The sequence below is a fragment of the Camelus ferus genome, chromosome 25 (assembly GCF_009834535.1).
Source record: "Camelus ferus isolate YT-003-E chromosome 25, BCGSAC_Cfer_1.0, whole genome shotgun sequence".
Taxonomy (NCBI): domain Eukaryota; kingdom Metazoa; phylum Chordata; class Mammalia; order Artiodactyla; family Camelidae; genus Camelus; species Camelus ferus.
This window is the reverse complement of record NC_045720.1, coordinates 12,988,262-13,012,387: the sequence shown is the minus strand read 5'-3', so window position 1 is coordinate 13,012,387 and position 24,126 is coordinate 12,988,262. Positions and strand designations below refer to the sequence as shown.

At 31.3% G+C, this 24,126-nt stretch overlaps 1 protein-coding gene across 6 annotated transcripts in view; it reads right to left on the bottom strand.

Annotated features, from left to right (window-relative positions):
* The window catches only part of TMEM65 (transmembrane protein 65), a 43,753-nt gene that overhangs the window by 8,639 nt on the left and 10,988 nt on the right, over window positions 1–24,126 (bottom strand). The window contains exons 2-7 of one of the 6 annotated variants that reach the window (XM_032467790.1): window positions 20,908–20,988; window positions 10,723–10,815; window positions 9,093–9,137; window positions 5,973–6,040; window positions 1,776–1,830; window positions 849–891 (exon numbers count right to left, since the gene is read on the bottom strand). In XM_032467790.1, the coding sequence (XP_032323681.1) occupies window positions 849–891; window positions 1,776–1,830; window positions 5,973–6,040; window positions 9,093–9,137; window positions 10,723–10,815; window positions 20,908–20,988 (385 nt within the window). The remainder of the gene's footprint in view (window positions 1–848; window positions 892–1,775; window positions 1,831–5,972; window positions 6,041–9,092; window positions 9,138–10,722; window positions 10,816–20,907; window positions 20,989–24,126) is intronic. The other 5 variants (XM_032467791.1, XM_032467792.1, XM_032467793.1 and 2 more) reach the window with 5 other exon arrangements.

The following is a 24,126-nucleotide window of genomic DNA, read 5'->3' as shown; positions in this document are numbered from 1 at the left end:
ATTATAGGGCTAAGTAGACTTCTATTTGACCAAAATCCAAATCTCAAAACCATTCTAATGAACCAAAAAAGGAAGAAACAGAACCAAAGACTGAGCAAAAGAGAGTATGTTTATCACAATAATTAATGCCAGCTTCGTCTAATTTGTACTTCCCAGGCTTCCCGAAGCTCAGGAAGAAGACCAGGCCATCTGTCGCTTGGAAGAGAGAATGTAAAAACAGAAAGAGAGAAAGCTGGCCTTCTGCAAATAGGCATCCTCAGTTTGTTTCATCATTCCCGCCACACGGAATAAAAAGAGCAAAAACTAGCCAAGCCCATGTGTGCTTTGGCCATTATCCCCTTTCAAAATTCCTCTCTCTAGAAAACATGCCCAGTCAGTATCCTCCCATTTGAGCCATATCTCTTATCTTTGGGCTTAGTGAGAGGAGGGTGAGGGTGAAAAAATGATAGGGTTTCTTACTTTTAGTCCTGTATCATCCTTGGAAACATTTACAAAATACATATCAACATTTTAGTATATGAAAATCCAACTCTGCTTACATTATAGTTTTAGGAAAAATTTTGGATATATCAGAATTGCTTGAGAAGATTATTAAACAGAAAATGTCAGGGCCCCATCCCCAGAGACACTAAATCTGCATGACTAATTCTGCAACCTAGGTATCTATATTTGATGCACACCAAAGATTTAGTGCTACTGATGTAGAAATATTAAATTAAAAAATCTAGTTCTAAAACACACACAAAAATAAATGTCCCTCTTTCTTATCCTCTTCAATTAAAGGAAAATGGAGAAGAGAAAGAGAGCAAGTACCTACTGTGCACAAATGAACAAATGAATGAACCTACCCAAGACCTGCTAAATCTGACACAAGATTTCCCAAAGCAGCAGCTAAAAAAATGAAAAACAGACAAATGAATTGTTACATAGAAATCAGAAAAATCATTATAATACATTACTATGTAATCAATAAAGCACTGGTCTGAAAGAGTTATCACATTTCTCAAACTACAACAAATATATCCAAAGTAACTCATTTGATAGCTCTGAATCTAAGATTTCAAAATAGAACACCATTTTTCTGAGATTATAGTATTCGACCTCCAACAAGTAGTAGGCTTTTTCTGATGGAGCAGCCAGTTTCCATTTTAGCTTCAATATTAAAACACCTATACAGCATTTTGTAGTTGTAAGTTTCAGATAATTTTTAAGGTAATTTGGATACTTGAAAGTTAAAAACTAAAGCTATATGTACAGCTCTGACTTTCAAGAAAATCAAAGAGAAGTACTGTCTTTTTCATTAACTCAACTACTTCATGTGTTCCATATAATAACACAACACAGAATCATTCCCAAATTTCACCATCATGAAGAATAGAGTGGTAATTAGGGGGACAGAAGGAGACAGAACCAAATTAGATTTTCTATCTCGTATTTCCTTCCTTGATTTTCCTACCCAATTTGAAAACAAATAATTTAATAGAGAAAAGGGTAGGAAGCTTTAGGGTAACACTGAATTAAAAGAAAAACTTTAACATAGTCAATATAGTAGATTATTGTTACCCATTAACTAGCATAAAGTACTTAAACTTTCTCAGAAAAATATGTGCTATATACACAAAACTAAAAGTTAGAGGAATAGTATTAAGGAGATAAACCAGTAGACAACTCAATGAACAAACTCATCTAAAGAAAAGTATCCTCTCCTAAACCTAATCTACTAAAATTCTTCATAAATATACAATGGAATAATAAAGATTACTATTACTAAATACCTGCCATAGTTGAAATTCCCAAAATAATTCCAATAGACAACTCAATATGGGTTCCCTGAAAAATGATTACAAAGAAATTAATCTTAAAAATTAAAACTGGACTATAAAATAGCAAAGTATTAATAAAACAGATAAAATAATCAATATACATCAAAATTATATAATAAAATATGCATAAATATACACATATATTGCAGCAATTCACTTATTAAATATATGCATTCATGCAGAAATGATACATTTTATTCATTAAAATTAGGCTTTCATAAATATTAAAAATAGCAACACATGTAGTAATACAATTCATCATCAGTAACCTAGAATTCATATTTTCCCATCACAGAAAAGCACTTTAATGCTCTTTGAACACAAAGATGACCTAACTTTACAACTCTGAATGATACAACTATACTATTGATATTTACCCTATAAAAGATTTAAAAGACAGACTAAACCAGTGTCTAAGGATCCAAAGGATCACAGAGTTCAAATCATATCCTTATATCACTTAGTTTTTTCATTATTAAGTAATGAGACTGTATGATTCATTTATAAGCAACAACAGCATTTAATACAATAGAGCTACAGCAAAAAATGAGGCGCCATTGTATTTTCACTGAATTTATTCATTCAGGGATTTTAAGACTTTCTATGCCCATCTCATTTCTCTAGAGAAAACGGGCTCATATTTTTACTTCTACTTTAAAGAAAAGGAACTGAAGTGAAGAAGATTAAACCACTTTAATGGGTTATTATGCAGACTAAGAAGAAATTCTAAAATCTTTTGTGCTAATTCAGTTCCAGTCCTTATGCAATGCTGCCATAAATGGCCTTAATTTTCAAAAGCTCTCTTGAATACTGATACTTGAAAATTTGTAAAAAATTTTTTAAATTTCAATGACATTTGTAGAGGAAAAAAAAGAATGGCCTATTTAGTATGTAGAAATATTGCATTATTCAATTATTTACAAAGCTGAAGAGAAGCTGGTTTCATTTCTTCAATTTTCTTGCCCCTAGGCCTTTTGGTTCCACTCCTTTAAAATATAATTCTTGTAGAGTGTGGACCAAACAGCCTGATGTACAAAAGTTTCCCAGGCACTTAAAATTGCAAGGTTGTAAAGCTACCCAAAGAAACAGATTTCTCAAGAAGAAAAGAAAAGAAAAGGCACAAAGAAGTATCTTTATATAAGGATGCAAAATGACCTGGAGCATCAATATAGAAGAGAGGCATCTGACAGCTACAGTGTATAAAAAATAAATACAGCATCTTTAACAGCAATGAATCATTAGAAATGACCCAAGAAGAATGTTTGCCAATACATGCGTTTAAAAAGCATTTTTTTAAAAAAAGCATTTAAGTGCTTAATCATTTGGTTGAATTAAAAAAACCGGAAAGTCCTTCTAATAGTATGAAAAGCCTCATATAAAGTCTAAGTCAGTTTGAAGGCAATGGACTATCCACTCCTTTCCCTTTTCGCATAGTTACATCAAATTTTATGTTAACAGGTAAGGCAGAAATTAGAACTAAATCTAATACTAGTTATGTTAAAAGTATACTAGGTTTATCACATTAATACAACTAATCTATGCTAGAATTCTAATAAATTCTATCCTAATTAAACTGTAAGAGAAATAATACCCCCAAGCCCCACTAAAATATGTTATAAAAAGCAATCCCAATAATATAAAAATACAATTTAAAAAACTATGAAATCAAAAGCTTGGTATGAACAGCAGCCAACAATAAAGGTCAAATCTACTACCAGACGTTATACAGGAATTTGCTTTTCTGACTACAACTAGGGTAGCAGCCAAGAGAGTATACCTAACAGGAAAAACATCAAATGGTATGACAGGAAAGAAGAATCAAATAATTTCTTGACTTAATATCTTCCAACAGTCACAGCCATCCTATAATGTTAGAAGGCAATCAGCATTTAAAAAAAAAAAAGGTGAAAAACATTCTTAAGATTATAATGTTCTTACTTCTTTTTTCATAGATTCTATAGTTATATAATTTATGAATTTTAGTCTCACCAGTCTATTAAAAAGCCTGCTTGGAAAATTTCACTGTTCCTGAATTATTCTGCAAATTTTTCACAGGATAATGTCTTTACCATACCTATTAATCAGGTTTAAAACCAGTGGTTTAAATATTTAATTCAGTACTATATGAATTAAAAAAAAAAACTAGTGATAAGTCTCAGAAACTTTTCAATATAAACTAGAAAAACAAGTATTACTGAATTAGAGTGAACCATCTCAGGGCCTGGAAAAGTAGTCCACTATCAGTGATACTAATAATGAGACACAGGCCTCAGTAACACAAAACAGGAACGATATTACAATAATTTGACTCTAGAAAGTGGGTGTTCTGTTTGTTCTGTTAGTAGCTGTATTAAACACAGATATCTGTTACTTTAGATATTTATTTCAAAGAAATAGTAAGACCATACTGTGAAGGTTTTATCGTTTTATCCAGGATCAAAGCAGCTACCGTTTCCCTATTCTGATATCTCTTCAAAATTTCTGTGCACCCCTCTTTATGTAAAATATACCATCACAATACTTCCCTGTAGCAAGTCATCATTTGACTATCTGAGATCTGCCCAAGTGAGATGAAAAAAGTAAAGATTATTAAGATGGTAGAATGAGGGATACTAGCTGTCAATAAAGAGAAGCCAAAATACTAAAGAGAATCTAAAATACTAAAATACTGAGTGTAAACTTGAAAGAAATACTTGGCACAGAGAAGCTTTAACTCAATCGATTCAAGAACACACCAAGTCTTATTAAACTACAGATTATAAATTCATCACAATGGAGTTTTCATTACAATTAGATTTTATTTACATTAACTATTTAAGTAATCTAACCAACTCAAGATTTTAGTAATTTCAGAAAAGGTAGTGTGGTATGGTTGAATAAGTTTTTGTATTCACAGATACATAAATTAGCCAACTTGATTCTTATATATATATATTAGGAAAATATCATAATCAGTCAAAAAAAACAGCATTTTGCAATTATATTTTAGAGGCGCTTACCAGACTACTCTGCTAAAGAATTATCCACCCAATGGGTGCTTATCACCTTCAAATTATGTGCATGCTACAGTATCATCTGTGACCGTTTATAAAGTAAGATACCTTCCTGCTGTGTGAACCCTGTTTCCTTAACCAGGTGAATGGCTAGACTTTCTGGATATCTGATCCCCATCAACCTGGACATAAGGTGAGACTATATAGTAAAGAAAACCATTCTTGAGTGAACCAATTTTAGATATTCTTTAAGCAAATTTTATAATCTATACAATGTAAATTATACTTTTATCCCTATTTTGAAACCAAATATTCTATTTAAATCCATCTGTAGTACACGTGACCTCCAAAACACCAAAACAAAAAACAAAAACAAACAACAACAACAGAAAAACCCTGGCATCTCCCAAATATATTCTCTTCACATTCAATAATCCTAAAATCATTCCCTTTTTTTTGAGCAGTCTCCCACCCAATACATAGAATTTACAGAATTTTTTTTTAAAAGTTATAGTCAGTGAAGAGAAGTGGATAGAGCACTGGGAAGTTACAGAAGACCTGCATTTTAATCATGGACTTTTATCCGACTTTTTAACCTGGACCCATATTGGTATCTACTGAGAAAAGGAGTCACAGAACAGTTAGAAAGGTAAAGCAGCCATCCTGAGATGAAACAATACTTTTAAGAAATTTCTTTAAATTAAAATGACTTCAGCAAAAGAGAACTTTTTAACACTAAAATGGAACAAAGACTGAAGGGTTTATTATTCCCAGTATTCTGAATACCTTCAGGTTAAATGGATAGACTGTGTATCAAAACACCCTTTTAAACATTTTGTATGGGAAAACTGGACAAGGAACTAATTAAATAATATACATGTGATGAGAACCGCCGATACAATTTTAAGAACATCAGAAAATTTTACATACTTCTTTCTTTAATAAAAGTGTTGAAACAGAACAGGATAATATAGACCCAACAAATATGTGTTTATTATTGTCAATGCTTTACCAAAAGTCTTAATGATTAATAGATACGATGCCTTAAAAGTGATGTTAATGAAAACTTTATAGCTAAAATATGTAAACTATTAGGAAAATTTAGACCACATTAATTTCTTTATTAACTCAAAATAGAAGGGTTGAAAGAACTTACTGCAACAATCATAATTGCATTATCCAAAAAGCCAAACCCTATGAAAGGTATCGCATTGTGGATGAATACTGAAAAACATCAAAAACAGAAAAATATATTTTAAGATTTCTATAATTTTAAAATGACAAAAAACAGACCATATGATTAAAGTTTCATAAATAGATTTGATTAAGTTTTGAAATTTGCTTTCCATTCTCCATAGCCAAAAGATTCTGCTTCTGCTATGTTTAGATACTTGGTAGAAGCTATACAGGGGGAAAAACAAAATAAAAGACACGTAACACATAAAATTAACTGTGTTAGGCTTTTGTGTTTTCTTACTGGCAATACACACACACATACACACACACACATTACATACAGTTAATGGCAGAACAAATAAATACATATCATGAGTACCATGCGTTACCTGTAAATTACTACTGACACCAATTTCTTTCCTTCTTAGACCTAAAGACTGTTATCATAAAGTTGATCTCCATATTAGAAATAATAGAAAATGTCCGGAATCAATTTCAGGGAAGTTATCTGGTCACTTTTACTCACTAAACAATTTTTTAAACAAATGTTAGAAAAATGTGACTATCTCATCCATATTAGACATCTGTGTTCAAAGTCTTCTTTCCCCCTCAACATATCAGTATCCCTGAATGCTTTCACAAACTAAAATAAACAATATCTGATTTAAATAAAAATGTAACTTGTCTTGTTCCTACCAAAGGCACACCTTATCTCATCTATCTAGAACATAATCTGAATGATCTGAGAAAACCGAAGTGTAACTAGGGAGAACAAATATCTAATATTTATATATTTTATATATTTAGCCTCATTTTTTTTCATATTTGTATCTTCGGCAGTTGCAGAATGCCTAGTGCACTGATGCTTAATAGACATTAGTTAATTAAGTTGAGGACCACTAACCTGGAAAGGAAGAGAATTCCAGATTAAGAGAATTGAAGGAAGACTGTGAAACAGACTGAAATCTGGGGAGAGTTAAGACTTTATTCTAATTAATCTATAAATCTGCCAAGGTATAGTCAACATCTGTTCAACTGAGGACTTTTTTTACATAAACATCAAAGCTCTCAGTTTTATATCACATCCAAAAAATAATCCTTTAAATCAGTTACTTACATATGTATTCAGTGACTTTAAAGTCTTTTTTCTTTTAATGCAGTTAAGTCTCCAGGAAGTATAATTAAAATACAATCAAGAAGTTACAAAAATTTGATATTACTATAGTGAGTTATGCACCTATCAGGGAAGGTTAATAAGCAGTAAAACAAAGAACATTTCTACCTACAAACACTACCAAACACTAAGATCAAGAGAAAATAGTATATATCCTATGTCATTTCAGATTTCTTCTTTTTATCACATAAGAATGTCCCAGGTAAAAGGCAGCATCTTTTTAATTATAAAGTATATTATTTTAAAAGCTATGAAAGATGGTAAAAGTCAAATGGCACATTAATGAAATGGAACTTTGGGGGGGGGGTTAAATTAAGGAGTCTAGTCCTAATTATTGACTTTTTGCCTAGATTTAGCTGCTCAATGATCAGACATTCAAAATATTGTAATAATCAACTTCTAAAACACATACACAACTTCAAGAATATAATACAAATTTGATAAGTCAAAAGAGTATAATGAAAATTTAAAAATTCAGTGAATGAAACATTTATAGTGAAGAGAGAGCTACTTAAATATATATCTGGAAAGAAGACTCCCCAGTAATCTTCTCAACTGTCTTTGAAATGAAAATATGGAAAAGTAACTATGAAACCTTTGGGATTATTTAACATTTGGGGGTTAATTTGATGGCATCTCTGAAAGTGGCTAGTTATAAATATCTTAAAATTAGGTCTTAAGTTTATTAAACTAAGTAAGACAGACTAATTGCTATCTTAGTAAAAAGTTGGTTAAGTAAAACTAAGGCACGTTGTTATACTAATTACCTTGAACTATAAAATATATCATGTTTTGATGTTTAGACCTAAATAAACGTATCCTATAAATAAAACTTTATTTTCAACCCAAAGGAAAAATATAATTTTCAAAAAGTTAAATAAACATGTACTGAGCACTCCACTGGGAATCTGAGACTCAAAGATACTTGGTAACCAAGCCCTCAAGAAGTTTGGGTATGATAACACAGCCATATAAACAGTTAATTCCAATAAGACCCCTCACAATGATAACAGCACTATATAGTGCTATGGAAATAAATGAATCTAGGTGAAGGATCAGGAAAGATTACCTGGGAAAGAAAAGTCTTAAAGAATTCTTAAATTGTCTTGGGATCTGGAAAAAGTTACTTATTTCTAACAAACTATATCGTACCTCTGAGAGAAAAAAAGATTAAAAAGAACTGGCTATTAAATTTTAATTATGTAAGTTTGCTCTCCAGTAAGTAATGATATCCTACCAATTTGTGATTTCTTCAGTTTCCTTTGGGAAATAATTATTCTATAATTCAGTAGTTGTAAGCAAATCACATCTAATATTTAACTTTAACTTACAACCTTTTCAAATTCAGTGCACTGTTAAATAATTCTCTTCTTCCATTGTCTCTATAATAAGACCCCAAACTGTTTTACATTTCTTTGGTGTTAGCCCTTGTATATGTATTCCAATCATAACAGAGTAAAGAAAGCACACCCGCAGCACTGTAAGGTTCTTCTTCCTGGTGGTTTAAAATTAACTTTATTTACTTTCTTCATTATTACAAACAGCAAGTCAGTGTATTTTCTTCACCAGAGGAAACAGCCTAGAAATTCTAGTTCTGAAATTACCCAACTGAAATTCAAACTAAAGTAAACATACCCTTATTCCCGGGAATTAAGAAAATCTCTACTATAAGTATAATTCTATTTCTATATGGTAACAATATTTAAACAATAATAGATCTATGGTAAACAATCTTAGAAATTCCATAATATTGTAATATGTCTTAAGCCAAGTATATAAACTTTTTGCTTAGGCATAACAAATAGGATAATCCACTTCATCTGAACAATTTAATTAACTGGCTCTTCTGTACTAATAATGAATGACACAGTTATTTCAAGTCCAAAAGATAGATGTATAAATATTTAGCAATTATAGAACAATTACCATATCTCAGCTGTCCTGGGGTAGGTGGTGCAGCTTCCAATTTTTCTAAAGGGGGAAAAAAAGGGTGTTGGGCAAAAATTAGTCAATACAGCATGTTTTCTTTTTTATTACAATGAATAAAATACCAGCAGATTTACAAAGTGAGAGAATATCTGAGTGTATTTATAAATTATCTTTAGGTTAATGGACTGAAGTTATCCAAACAGAAAATATTACTTGGTATGGATTAAACTGGCTAGAAAACAAGACAGCTTCAGCAGTTACAGGCCTCCCATGGACCCTACAGCCCTAGGTAAATAATTTGCTTTTTGGTTTTTTGTTTTTCAAGTCCTTGCATCTATATAATAAGACTGTTTACATTAATTACAGTAAAAAACAGACAAAAAAACCTTCAAAAATGTAGCTACCCTTCTCTAATATGGCAACCCTAGATAACTTAAGAAATATATACCAAACAGAATGTGAAAATGAATGTATGTATATTCATGTATGACTGAAAAATTGTGCTCTACACCAGAAATTGATACAACATTGTAAACTGACTATAACTCAATAAAAAAGAGAAATATATACCAAAAAAAAATTGATAGCAGAAAAAAAGGATATTCAAACAGACCTCGATGTCCTTTAAAAATAGGAAAATAATATTTTTAAAGCAATGTATTACAACAATGACTTCAACAGGTTGTGTTCTGTTCCTTAAGTAATATCCCTTGATAATATACTAAATGTTCTGAGTTTTGAAACCTATAGTACTGGATTATATAGAATATTCTACACAGTAAAATGCCCCCCAAAAAGTAGCATTAATTCAACAAATGGCAATATATGATTTATAATATATGTAATAATAAACACACAGTTTTCCCAGATATATATATCAAAGTAAGTATCTTCAAGTGCCATCATTAAATCTAAAAATTAACAATTATTACAAAGAAGCAACCTACCTAAATCTCATAACAATAACCATCTCACTCATTTGTACAAGTAAAAGAATAAGCTATGGTAAAATAGCAGAGAACTCTACCTTCTTTTTCCTCATCAATCCAACAGAATTAACTGATAACCTATAGAGATGACCCCAAACCATGGATTAGTCTGATCTAAAAATTCAGTACAAAAAAATTGTCCAAGGAAATACATTACAAACTGGATATACATTTTGTAAAATATTTATTTGTAATGTATGACAGCATAAAAACTGAAGAATTTAGTTTAAAAAAAGTAAGAAGCAAATTAATCTCCATTAATAAGCTATATAAAAAGGAGTATGATTCATATTTGTAAATGGTATTTTACTAAAATAGTAGCATAATGGCTTTACAATAAGAATATACTGACACCTAGAGTTTAGTCAATTATCGTATTATTCAGAAAGTTCTAAGAATGCAAGTTTAAGTTTTGTTTTTTCCTTTTTTTAGAAGAGTTAAGAAATGAAGATATTCTAAAACTTTGTAGAATCGTGTATCTGCTTAGAATATATTCTCCATTCTTTGACTACCACTATTACCTCAAAATCTACTTTGAAGGCATGCAAATGGTTTTCCAAATTTTTAACAAAAAATATGGTACCACTGTACTCCACAGAGTTTTCCAGTGAAGTAAACATGCAAAAGTGGTTACATACCAGAACTATTTGCTAGTTGCATTACTCTCATCATCACTACAGTTCTGACACTGTGAGGAGTCCTTGTCAGTTGACTGGAACATCTTGAAATACCTAAAAATTCAACAAGCAGGACCTTCCCAATATAATGAGAATATACAGAGTCCTTGCTTTTACTTCTTCAAATCCCCTACATATTGAACAAAATATTTAAAATATTGTACAATTCCTAAGACAAAAGGATAACGGCTAGGCAAATGCATAATGTGTAGCAGTAAAGAGGAAAAACTCAAATAATGTAGTCAAATTCCTAATCTTTCTTTCCAACTATGCGTAAGGACTAAAAAATTAAAGGTAATGAAAAAAATAACTTTTTTAAAGAGAGAGAAAAAGAAAGAAATATAAAGTAAAGGAGATAGAGCAAGGAGGAAAACCACTGGCATAGAGATTAAAGTAAAATCAAAGCATAGATTCTGCCTCCTGCTTCATAAAGAAATTCAGGAGTAATAAGAGGAAACATGAAAGTAACATTTCCTAGAAAGTGGAAATTTTATTGGAAAGTATCCATCAAAAATTATGAATCATAAACTGATCATTTTGAGGACTCTGACATTATAAATTATCTTCTTTCCTATATTAACTGAATGAAAACAAAATATATATCAGAAGTAAAAGAAACATTAGATGTATAATACACAACAGTACTCAACCTTGGAAATAAATCCAAGGTTTCAGTAATCCATTCAAGTTTTTAAATGTCATGGTGCTAATATAACCTAATTACCCCCCCACACACACACACAAAGTATAAGTAAAAGATAAAAAGACAACATTTTTTTAAAATTTTTTAAAAATTTAAATTATTTTAAATAATAATAAATAAAAAAATTTTAATTAACTGGTTAGGCTTAAAAACAAAATGAAGGTGACAGAAGAAACAGCTAATGAACATGATGATAAATTGGCAAAATTACCCAATCTGAAAACAGAATAAGAGGACTGAAAACTAATAAACCAAATCTCAAGGACCAGTGGCTAAATATCAAAAGGCTAATATATGTATAACTGAAGTTCCAGAAGGTGAGGAGAAAGAGAAGAGCCAAAATTTTTTGAATAAATAATGGCTAAAGCTTTTCCAAACTTGGAGAAAGACAAAAATTTCAAAAGATTCAAGAAATTCAGTGAATCCCTAGTAGGATAAATATGAAGAAAGGCAACGATGAAGAAAAAAACAGTGAAAAGCAGTCAGGAAAAAATGACACACTAAGGAAAGGAAAACAATAATTTGAATATACTGAAAACTACATCCAACTATACAATTACTTTCACTGTTAATGGACTAAACAATCCAATTAAAAGTCAGAGATTGTCAAAAAATGGATAAAAAAAGCAAGACTTGCTGTATGATAGCTGCAAGAATTACATTTAATAGGTTGAAGGTAAAATGAATAGTAAGAGATAAACTACATAAACAGTAAGCTTATAAATGCTGAGGTGACTATATTAACCACAGATAAAGACAAAGTATTACCAGAATCAGGGACATTTCAAAATGATTAAAGAGTTCATCAAAAGGCATGATAACAATCTGTTTATGCCTACTAACTTCAAAATACATGATGCAAAATCTGACAGAATTAAAGGGAAAAGAAGCACTTCCACAATCACAGTTGGAGACATAAAAGTCTCTCTCTCAGCAACTGACAGAAAACTGGGGGAAAATATCGGTAAGAAATCAGATTACCCAAATAACATTACCAACCATCTTGATCCAACTGATATTCAGACATCTATAGCCAACAGCTACAGACAGAATGCATATTCCTTTCAAGTGCAGATGGTACATTCATCCAGATAAACCATTTGCTGATCCATAAAACATGTTAATAAATTAATGATTTAAATTGTAAAGAATATGTTCTCTGAGCAAAATGGAATCAATAACAATAAGATATCTAGGAAAAAATTTGGAAAATAAATAACATCTTCTAAATACATGGGTCAAAGAAGAAATTAAAAAGGAAATCAGAAAATAAGTTTTAAACTGAATAACAATGAAAATACAACATATCAAAATTTGTGGGATACAGATAAATGAACACTTGGAGGGAAACTTCTAGTTTTAAGTACTTATACTAAAAAGAAAGGTCTAAAATAAATGACCTATGGTCTTATCTTAAGAAGCTCAGAAAAAAAAGAGTAAGGTAAGTAAAGTAGTAGAAAGAAGAAAATAGTAACAAGTAAAGCTGAAATCAATGAAATAAAAAAAAAAACAATTTAGGATATAGAAAAAGCCAAAAGTTGGTTCTTTGAAAAATCAACAAAATTAATAAACCCTTAGGTATACTGGTCAAGAAAGAGAGAGAAAACACAAATTACTAATATTAGAAATGAAACAGGGAACATCAGTACAGATGCTACAGACACTGTAAGAGACTATTATGAATAATTCTATGCCAACAAATTCCACAACTTAGATGAAATGGACAAATTCCTTGAAAAATATAACTTACCAAAACTGACATATGAAAAAAAATCTGAATAGCTCTATCTAATAGCAAAATCAAATTTGTTACCAGGCAACTTTCCGTAACATTCACATTAAAAAGCCCTCCAGGCCCAGACAGTTTCACTGTGAGTTATACCAAATAGTTAAAGAACAAACAGCAATCTTAGAGAAATTTACAAGCTCTTTCAGAAAAAAAAAAAAAAAAAGAGGAAATATTTCCCAATTCATTTTATGAGGCCAGAATAGTACTAAAAATAAAAATAAAACCTAACTAAGAACTTACAAAAAAGATAAAACTACAGATCAATGTTCCTCATGAACACAGACAGAGAAATACTTAATTTAATGATAACTGTTCTGCTTTCCCAAAGTGGCAAGACAAACATAATAGTGGCCAAAAAACAACTAACATCCAGACTTCTTACATTTTTCCCCTTCTCAGATATTTCTCATTGTTTTAAGGAGAAGTTGCTCTTAATAGGGTTCCATGTTTAGAAATATATAGGTTAGGAAAATTATCTGCAAGTATTTGTGAGATAATATTTACATATAGATCTTTTTTCCTTTTGATTTCACATTTAAAAGTCTTAGCTGGAGGGAGAATAAATAAGACCAGATAGTTGTTGCAAACTGCTAATTTATACTGTATCAAATCAAATGAAAATTATTTGAAATGAAACTATCTCTTCTTCCGATCTGTCCTTGAGAACTTAAACATATTCAATTATAGTAATGAAGAGACAAATCTTCTCCAAATAAAAAAATCCTAGAAATTCATTACAAATCCTAAAAACATAAGAAAACACTTTGCATGTTTAAATAAAAACATTTTTAACAATTTCAACATTTTTTTCTTCTTGCTTCAGTAACTCAGGAAGATTAAAGAAAATAATTGAAAACATTTAACTTCATTTTTATTAAATGAAACTCTAATTTTTTAGAATGTACAAAGAATGAGGTATTCCAGTTAATTTTATAATTAGCTAAAGTAACCAAAAAACTGATGTAGCTTATAAAATACTGTTACTATCTAAGTAATATTGAATGTTTTTTAAAAGAAATATTTATTTAATAAATTGGAATATTATAGTGCATCAGAATCTTCATTTTAATGCTCAGTTATTATCCATTTAGGAAATCTAAAACTGATGGGCACTGTCACATAAAAAAGAAATCAGAAGAGAATCAGAAGGAAACACAAATTAAGACTTTTTTCTCCTATTTCAGGAATAAAAATATATTTAATCCAGCTGTACTTTATAGTTTGTTATTAAATTTAAGTATGTATATTTGTTTTACACTGTATTCACTTAAAAAGGGGGGAGCTGAATTAGGAAGAGAAAGACTAAGGGAGAAATGAGAAACAGAACAAGGTAAGAAGAAGCAGATGAGGAACAAATGTAGTTTTGTTTTTTAAAGGGATAAAGTTTTTTTTTTGAAGAGAGTCTCAGAGAGGGCCACACAAGAAAGAGACTCCCTAGATCTGGGGGATGAGTTGCTGGGAACTGTTTTTTTTCTAGATCCTCTCCTGTGTTTCTTTGCTGATCAGCCATTGGGTGGTTGAAACTTGACACGCTGGGATCAGATTCCCTTGTACACACAGATGCCTCTTAATACATAACACAATGCTAAGCACTATGGGAAAACCAGATGAATGGAAAACATCTACAGCTGTGACAGGGGTTCCCAGGTTTTGCTGTAGGACACAGATCTAAAGGTTTCCATATCCCAGGCCATGTTTTAAAAGTTTATGTTAAAATAAATTCCTGATCAATTATTTAACACTGTCTTAAAAAAACAAAAACCCAAAACCCAAAACCAAAACTTAATATGGCATCTGATGAGAGAGGAAATTGGCTAACTGTAGGCTCTAATAAGCTGACTTCCAGTTAATATTTTTTTTAACTCCTGTACTGAAAAATAAACAATAATAGTTTTTTGATTGGTAAGATTAAGAAGAAGCTTTTCCTAGGACATATATTTGGGACGGTACTCCTACAACCAAGCCTATACTACACTACTTCAATGACCATATGACCTCTAACCATAGAAGAATAAATATTACCATTTTAAAGCTCATATTTGCTTTAATTCTGAAAAATTCCTACTAGGTTTTACCAAAACGATTTAGAATACTTCATAACTAAGTTGTAACTTATATATTCAAATACTTTTATCAGTACTATAAACATACTAAAATTTACCTTTATATTAATGCTTACAATAAAGTAGAAAATTCTTTTAAGTTGTGCTTTTCAGGAATATACAACATGCAAGTTTTAGAATAGAACCTCCGAGAATAGAACAACTGCCTGCAAGCTAACCACACAATGACGTGTGCCTTTGTGCTTCTCAGTCAAAACTGATTGCTACAGTGGAAATTTACTGCAAACATCTTACATTAAACAAGCCACATTTATATATACACATATACATAATTTATACATTTATTTATTCATATTTACATATATCAAAAGGAATGAGAATATTGAGATTTTTTAACTTAAGAGGAATCTTTAAGTAAAAATTAGAAAATAACAATTAAAATAACTAAATTCCCTTGGTTTTATCTAAAGGAATAAATTACACTTTTCAACTAAGAAGGTTATACATATTTATTACAGAACGTTAACAAAATTCAGAAAAACAACAAAAAAATTAAAATCACCCATAATTTATCAGAAATAAACATTTGATGTATTATCCTTCTATCTTTTTTTCTATAAAGAGGTATACACAAAATTGTATTCTGCCGTTTTCACAAAGCACTATATGGTGAATATTTCCCCTTTAAATTTTTTAAGATAATTTTTTGGTGATATTTTATTTCATCATATGATACATATTTAGTGTAATACCCTATGACTAGATATTTATTCTTTTTCACATTTACAAATAACACATATATATATAAGCCTGTACCTAAATCTTTTTATGTTTCCCTGAAAGTTCTTTAAGGTAGATCCCTAAATGGCACTATTAAGTTAAAAAAAAAAAAAGGCATAAATTAAAACATTCTAAAAATTTTGCAAAATTTCTCTCAGAAAAAGTATGTCAAATTACTCCCATCTTGTTGCATTTTTTTTTAATGTTACATTTTACTAAAAATGTTTTTGGAACATAGGTAAAATGTCACTAAACAAATTCTTGAAAAATATTTCCAAGCCCCAATCATTTGCCAAGTTATTTCAATTGGCAAAAGATTCCAATACAACAAATAGGTAGGGCAGGTCAGAGGGGTTATTATAAAATTTAATTAACTTGTATATCCCTCCTTAATTATAGTTCCCCTTAAAAATAATTTTTAAAAAAATCTTCAGTCCAATATTAACAAGTGTTTCTAGAATATCTCTAGAATAAGCTATGTCTGGTGTATTTCTTTTTTAAATAAGTTATGCTACCAAGAAATACATCTTAAATTGAAAATCAAAATACTTTGGGAGAAGAAAATAAGTGAACACCTATAGTATCTACATTTTAGTCTCCAATATAAAACAAAATGTGTTTACAATAGTGGTGCTGGAAAATAAAAATTACATCCCTTGACATATAGAGTGAGTTTTATTATATTATTTAATAAAAACTGTAACTTGTCATTTTCCTTGTTAAGCCTTCCATTAAATTCAACCATACTTTACAAAGTATAAATCCAAACTTGAAACAAAAGAAAATCTGAAAAACAAAGAGAAAGGTCTTATATTCTATCACACTTTCATGGCAATCATAATTCTAATGTGGTAACTTATTTCAGTCTATTACCATGGATGTAAACATCAATATAAGATCACAAATCAAGGGGAAAATTCAGAATCATTTATAATAGACAGCAAGAAAAGTACCAAAGCAACATCACCCTGAAATAACACAAAAGGAGCAGTTTATTGCACACCATCCCTTTCATTACAAAAAACTCAATACTCTTTCTGATCTTTTGACCACCTAGTATTTGTTCTAGGCCCCATCCCAGCATCTTCCCTGAGAAACTACAGGAAGTAGCCTTGGCAACACAAATACAATTTGGCCTAAAAAGAGACTTATGAAAAGAACTAGAGATGAAACCATTATGTTTAAGCAACAATTATGTGACTACAAGTTTCAGTTACCCATATTTCTAAACATCTGAATAACTGCTTAGACTTTCAATAGAACCAAAAGTTCCAATGGGTAAGGTTAAATTTACAACAAATATGTAACACATTAAAGAACACAAACTTAAAATGCAAACCATGCTGTATGCAAAATAATTTAAGCAAATCATATTAAATGTCTAAAAAATCAAACATGCACCAAAGGAGTTTATAAAACTATGCAGCAATAATTTTTAAAAGAAGCAAATTAATATGGCTAATGTACTTATAAAAACTGACATTCCAAATTAAAAAATAAAATACTTTAGAAATTGAAAGCAACTTAACTTTTTAACTTAGTAAATTTCAATAGGTCTTGTTTTTTAAAATAAGACTATTAATTATAAAAGGACCTTTAAACTATTTTTTAAAATACATGCTTTAGCTAAGAGCAAAACAGAAAGCATTTGAGTGTGATTTTGTAATTTTATTCGGCATTTAAAAGTTTACTGCAACATGCATATTATTTAGCACATAAATTTTTACGTAGATCATGTAATACTGTCACCTCATTAACCTTCAGGGGAACATAACATGTGACCTGGGGCTTCACTGCAACCTAGACTGGTATCCAGTTTACTTAAGGGCAACTAATCAATTCCTGGCGTGAGGCAGTCCAGTGTCATAACAGCTGAGGACAGGAGTTGGCCAGTAGTAATGATGAGGAACATGACAGTACCCAATTAATCATCACCTTTATTAACCTCATTACTGTAGTAACCTGTTAATTTTTTAACTGTGGCTTAAGAAACAGTAAATACTAGCTATATAGTAATATATTTCCCTCATTTCAAGGTTTGTTTTTTTTTTAAGGATAATCAAACATACTATTGATTTGTGGTTGCTTTTACACGTCTAACTTGTATACTTGGAACAATTTATACACTACCTAACAGCGACTATATCCCTTCCCTTCCTTCATGCCAAAGGAAAACAGACAAGGAAAATAATTACCATACATAGTAATTTCCCTTTTTTTAAAGGCTAAGATATTAAAACAACAGTACAAGTTTTTTTAAAAAACAGATCTTGTTACTTTTACTTATTAGGTATAGAGACAGTATGATAAAACTTTTAGTTAAAAAACCATGTAACTAAGTATATATAACAGGGATATATCATATTATAGATGGAGAGCTTAAAGTGAGCTAGAAAAAATAATAATTCACCTTGGAACATCATTAGTGTTTGATCTATCTGTGGATATAATGACATAGATCCCCCAGAAAACATTCATTTTAAGATAAAATTGCTTAATACTAGGAAGGAACAGAGATTTTTTTTTTTTAAGTCAATGAAGACTTTTTCCCTTTCAATCATTCCCCTGTATAAGAAGCCCTTCATGGAATGTTAGAAGTGAAAGGATCCTTAGAAACAATCTGCCAATGGTTCTCAATATGGGGTAGTACCTCACCCTAGAAGGTGCTTGGAAATGTAGGGTTGTTTGGGGATGTGATAATGACTGAGAAATGCTACTGGCATTAGGGATTCTAAACATGCTACAATGTAAGAGAGTCCTTCATAAAGAATTATCATCCAGCCAAAAGCCAAGAGTATGCCCACTGAGAAATACTGACTTAATTCTCCATTTTGAATATCCAGCCACTCAGGTCCAGAGTAGTTAAGTGACTGACTTAAGGACACACAACTGGGTCTAGAACCCAGGTTCTCATTTTCTTGTTCTACTTCTCTTTCAATGAGTAAATTCTCAATAGGAAGACATAGAAGAACCAAGAATCAATCATATATAAAAGACACTGTCAAAACATTGGTCATGCATTAATATTTGAAATTGAAGTAAAACCACAATTAACTAAAATATTAATACCTTTTCAAATTGCCTTTTTTCTCTCTTAAGAAATCATTCCCTTTCAGATAAGCCATTTTCAAAACTCCATCAAAGTTAAAAGAAAGAGGAGGAAATCAACTAATTTATTAAGGTTACCAAATACAACATTTCTAAATGGGAAAGTTACATGGTTTCTGGTTTCAGAGCAACTGGATACCCTATAGTCTAGTGCTAATCTCCCCTGCTAATGCTGAAGAAATTCATTACAGTGAAAAGAGCACTGAACTAAAAATCCAAAGACCCTGACACTAATCCCTGCTCTTATATATATATATCAGTTTCATGCTATATAAAATGAGTTTAGGTCTCTGGATCCTTTTTAGCTCTAAGATTCTGATTCTATATTTCTTCTTCATTGTATAACCAGTAGGATTTAAAAAAAAATAGAGAGGTACCACCTAAACATTCAAGTAGAAGCACACTGCAGTGCATTAGGGGGATACAACTAAACACTGAGTCTCAAAAGGTGATCACTGAAAGGTTAAATCCTACTATTAGTTTAGTTATTGTTCAGCAGAACCTTACCTCCTAGTGATGTAATTTGCCATCATATATAGAATAAGTATCATTCCTTTCCCCTTACATTGTCCTAAAAATGAGAGCTATTTAAACAATCCAGAATAATTCACAATTAAAACTTTACTCTTCAAAAGACATTTTCACTAAACGTGTGACTTCTGCATACACAGAGATTAAAAATTTTCAATTTCAGAATTACATTAGAACTGGCAAAGTAGAGCAAACTAGGGGAATGTTGCAATGCACTACTATGTTAATATATACATACATGTGTGCATATGTGTATATACACACACATACACCCTAAACCTCTACATCTCTTGGAGGTTCTCACAATCTTGTTTTTTGCTCTTGACAGCATACATACAGCCTAAGAAAACCGAGTTATATTTACCCTTTATCCTTACAAAATTTCAATTGGTCCATAAAATATTTCTGATTCTTTTCAATACATTGTGTTATACTTCTTAGGCAATGCATCTATTAAATAGTAATCAAAAAATAAAATATGGACAGAGAGACATTTATTTTCATTTCTTCTTCCCTCCTCCACCCCATACACACACGCACACTCAGCACAATTCCTTTACTACCACCACCACCACCACAGCATGCAACATAAGTTAGATACCAAGCTGCATGGAGACTGCATCTAAAAAAACCTTCATGAATGGCCCTAAAATGAACTTATATAAGGCTTTCAAACTATTCAAGGGTATATTTTTTAAATGCATATTCCTAAAGTTCAGTTACTTATATACACTTTCTCTTTGCAATATTCTGAGGGTTTCCCTGTGTGTGGCCCTTTTGTCCTATTCATTCATCCTAAAGAAATTCAATCTTTGTTGCTTCCTATGTCTCACTTGTTATGGTTATTTCAACAACTTTTAAAATACGCTACTTAAATATAATTACATATAAGTGATTTTGTCTTTTGTTAAGGTCATAAATGTAATTCTTCAGTTAATTAAACATGCAATTATTAGTCCATCATATCTACAAGGTCTAGGGTTAGATAATAAAAATAAACATTCTGTAGATAGTCTAAAACACTGATGCAAAATAAAAAAGAAAAAGAAAAAAGACTATCATTATAACCAAAGCACTCTATTTCAAACAAGCAAGAAGTTCTGTCAAATAGATGCTTTTCCACTTGCAATAAACATCTGACAAACAATCAATACTGCAAGATTGTACTATACCAAAACTATCAGGAGTCTCTGCTGATGATACCTCCTTCGCTCGCTTCACAATGGCAATCTCGGGTTTGGGATATCTGCCTGCTAAAAATATTTTCAAATCAATGTACTCAAGCAATAACATAAATAAAATATATGTAAATTTTAAAATGTTTACAAAATTTTAAAGTGAAACATACTAGAATATGGCAGTCCTCACTTTGCACAGTCGTGTGGGGACATAAAACGACAATGCGAGCTGAAATCATTCAAAGCAATCTTAATGACCAATGGGAAAAAAATCACAGTTGTTGTATGACCTTTAAACTTTTTATTTCAAACCATTAAAAATTCTCTTACTAGCAGTTATAAATATAGAGGGAAAATTTTAAAATACTAAAACTATTTCTGTACTATACTGTAATTTAAAATATAAGAAACACTAAGAAGTAATGTGTTTCATTTCTTTGCTAAAAAAAAAACAATCAAAAGTAGCTTCAATAGTGCTAGCACTCATTTTCTCATCATATAACTTACAGTATGGAGCACCTTTTCTACACCTTGGTGACCTGTCACCCTCCTTTCTAAGTCTGAAATAGCTCACATTTTATCTTTCGTATTTTTGATACCATGAAATATCTCTGTGAGTGAATTTTTCAGCAGAGTCATTTCCCCTGGAACATCTTCACCCTTTTCATCACAGCCTCCTCACTTTCCTCATTTATATCTATAAGTTTGCCTTCTCTTAGCTCCTCTGGCTGCCTAGCTAGTCTCTCAAATGGCAGCAGTTCAACAGCAGTGTGAACATTCCCACAGTCAGCTATTTCCTCTACAACCCCATTTACATTTGATTAAAATTTCTCTTCAGCATTATCACTTTTAATTGCTTTGCTGCATTTTCATCTTTTTGGTCACTTCCCTTTTGATTATCCATTTTTTAAAAATGTCTTAAAGGTTTATCACTGGGAGACAAGGAGGCAACACAGCTACATATTTTGCTGTCTATGTGTAAACTGAACAACAGGTAAGTAGTGACTGATCACTGACAGACCATGAAAGAGTGGTATGGTTAGTCATAATCATAATGCACAAAAGTTTTTACAGTGATTTGTGGCCTGAGGGGCTAGTAGCAAAGTTAATACTTCATGCAATTACTCACAGTTAATTATTGTGGTAAATAAAATTTGAACCTTGTTGTTATGGACTGGTGTTATTTAACTAAAACGCAGTTACTAAAATTCATTCGTATGGGAACTGTATAAAGCAGGGACTGACTGCAATAAACAAAGAAAATCATTTAATAAAATGAGATAAATTTGATGGTGGTGATGGGATACAGGTGACATATAGGAGGAATGATCAAAAGAATAATTATATTAAAAAGATAATGGGAGTCAGGTATTTTTCCATCAGAGAATAAAGTTAGGAATATAGAAAGATAAAAGCTAGAATGTACCCTGTGGTGGTGGATCAGAATTTGAAAAATTGTTATGAACTCTTATTTTATAATAGATGTAAACAGATGGAAAAATATAAATCTATATGATATTTATTATGTATATAAATATATATATTCATATTCATATATTTACTAACTCTGTTCACTGTGGGGGCCTGGGACATCAACACACTGATAGCTATGAGCACACTTAATGTCCAGGTCTTGGTTTCTAAATGCCATTCCACACTGACAAAAACAGGGCTCATTACAGGAATGGCTGATTCCAGGGCCAGGGCAGGAAAAGTGTAAGATAAGCCTAGAACATCTTATGGTGCTAGAAAGGAAGGAAACACTCAAAGAGTAATGGAAACACGTCAAAAAGACACAGAAGCCAGCATGAAGGGGTTCCTACTGGTGAAATATGGGACTGTTAGAGGATCAAAAATAATAGTAATGAATTATAACCCATTAAATAGAATAAGAATCCATGTATATATATTGATACAAATTCATAACTTGAATAGTTGATGAGGAATGGGGTATTTCATAGACTCAAAATATCTCTGCACAAAATATTAATTACAGAAAGGAAAACAGTAACTTTATAGTGGTAAGTCAGACAAATGTAACTTAGTCAAGTGTTCAAAAGAAATGGTTAACCTGGAAATGGTTAACATCATCAGAGACAAATCAAAATCATGAGCCAACTGATATTATTAGGATAAAAAAAAAAGAATATAAAATTACTTCTGTGATATTCCTGCTTAAGATCCATAACTGGAATCTCTTCATAAGGAAAGACACAAAACCAAACTGAAGTATACATTACAAAATAACTGTCTGTACTCCTCCAAGGGATCAAAATAATGAAAGCCAAGGGAAAGATGAGAAACCGTTTCAAATAAAGGAAATTCTAAATGCAACATGTAATTTTGGACTGGATCGTTCTGCGGTAAAGGAGCATTATTGGGACAACTGGTGAAACTTGAATGACACCAGAGTGTAAGATGGTAGTAATGTATTCACGTTACACTGTGCCTATATAGGAAATTGTTCTTGTTTGTAGGAAATATAAGCCAAAGTACTCTGGCCATAGTGGGCATTGTGGTACAGTCGATCCTTAGCTGCCCAAAGTCCTTCCTGAGAGACAATCCTCCTGGGGAGCTGCCTCAGCTGAAGAATGCTGCCTCACCTGAGGCCCTGCCCCCTGCTCAGGGCAGTTCACATCCAATAGCTCATTTTCTCAGAGGTGGAGGCCCAGACCTCTCACCCAACTCAGGACAACACTGGAGGGTCATTCCTATCTCTAGAACTCTCCTCAGGTTCAGCTAAGGCTTCCACTGAGATCATATCACTTTACTTCTACCTCTGCCCGAACCTGCTTTCTTCCCTTCCCTTTCTAAGGTGAGGATTCCAACAGCACTCCCCAAAAAACTGCCTGCCTTAGAGACTGCTTCTCAAGGAGCCTAGCCTGTGCCAGGGATGACAGGGCATCATGTCAGCTACTTACTCTCAAATGATTCAGGGATAGGGAAAAAAGCTAACTGCTATACTTAATACTTTTCTAAAATTTTAGATTGCTTCAGAATTTTTTAAGTAATACAAAATTAAGTGGGGAAAGCACAGGAAGAGCAGGATGAAGAAAAGCAGAAGAAAAAAGTATGACAGAGGATTCTCTGAAGAAATGAGACTTAACCAATAGACAGCATATTCAAGGTTAAATGAACAAAAAAGAATATATCTATTCCACAGCATTTATTACTCAAAAGTGATCGTTGCATAACTATAAAATCAGTGCTAAC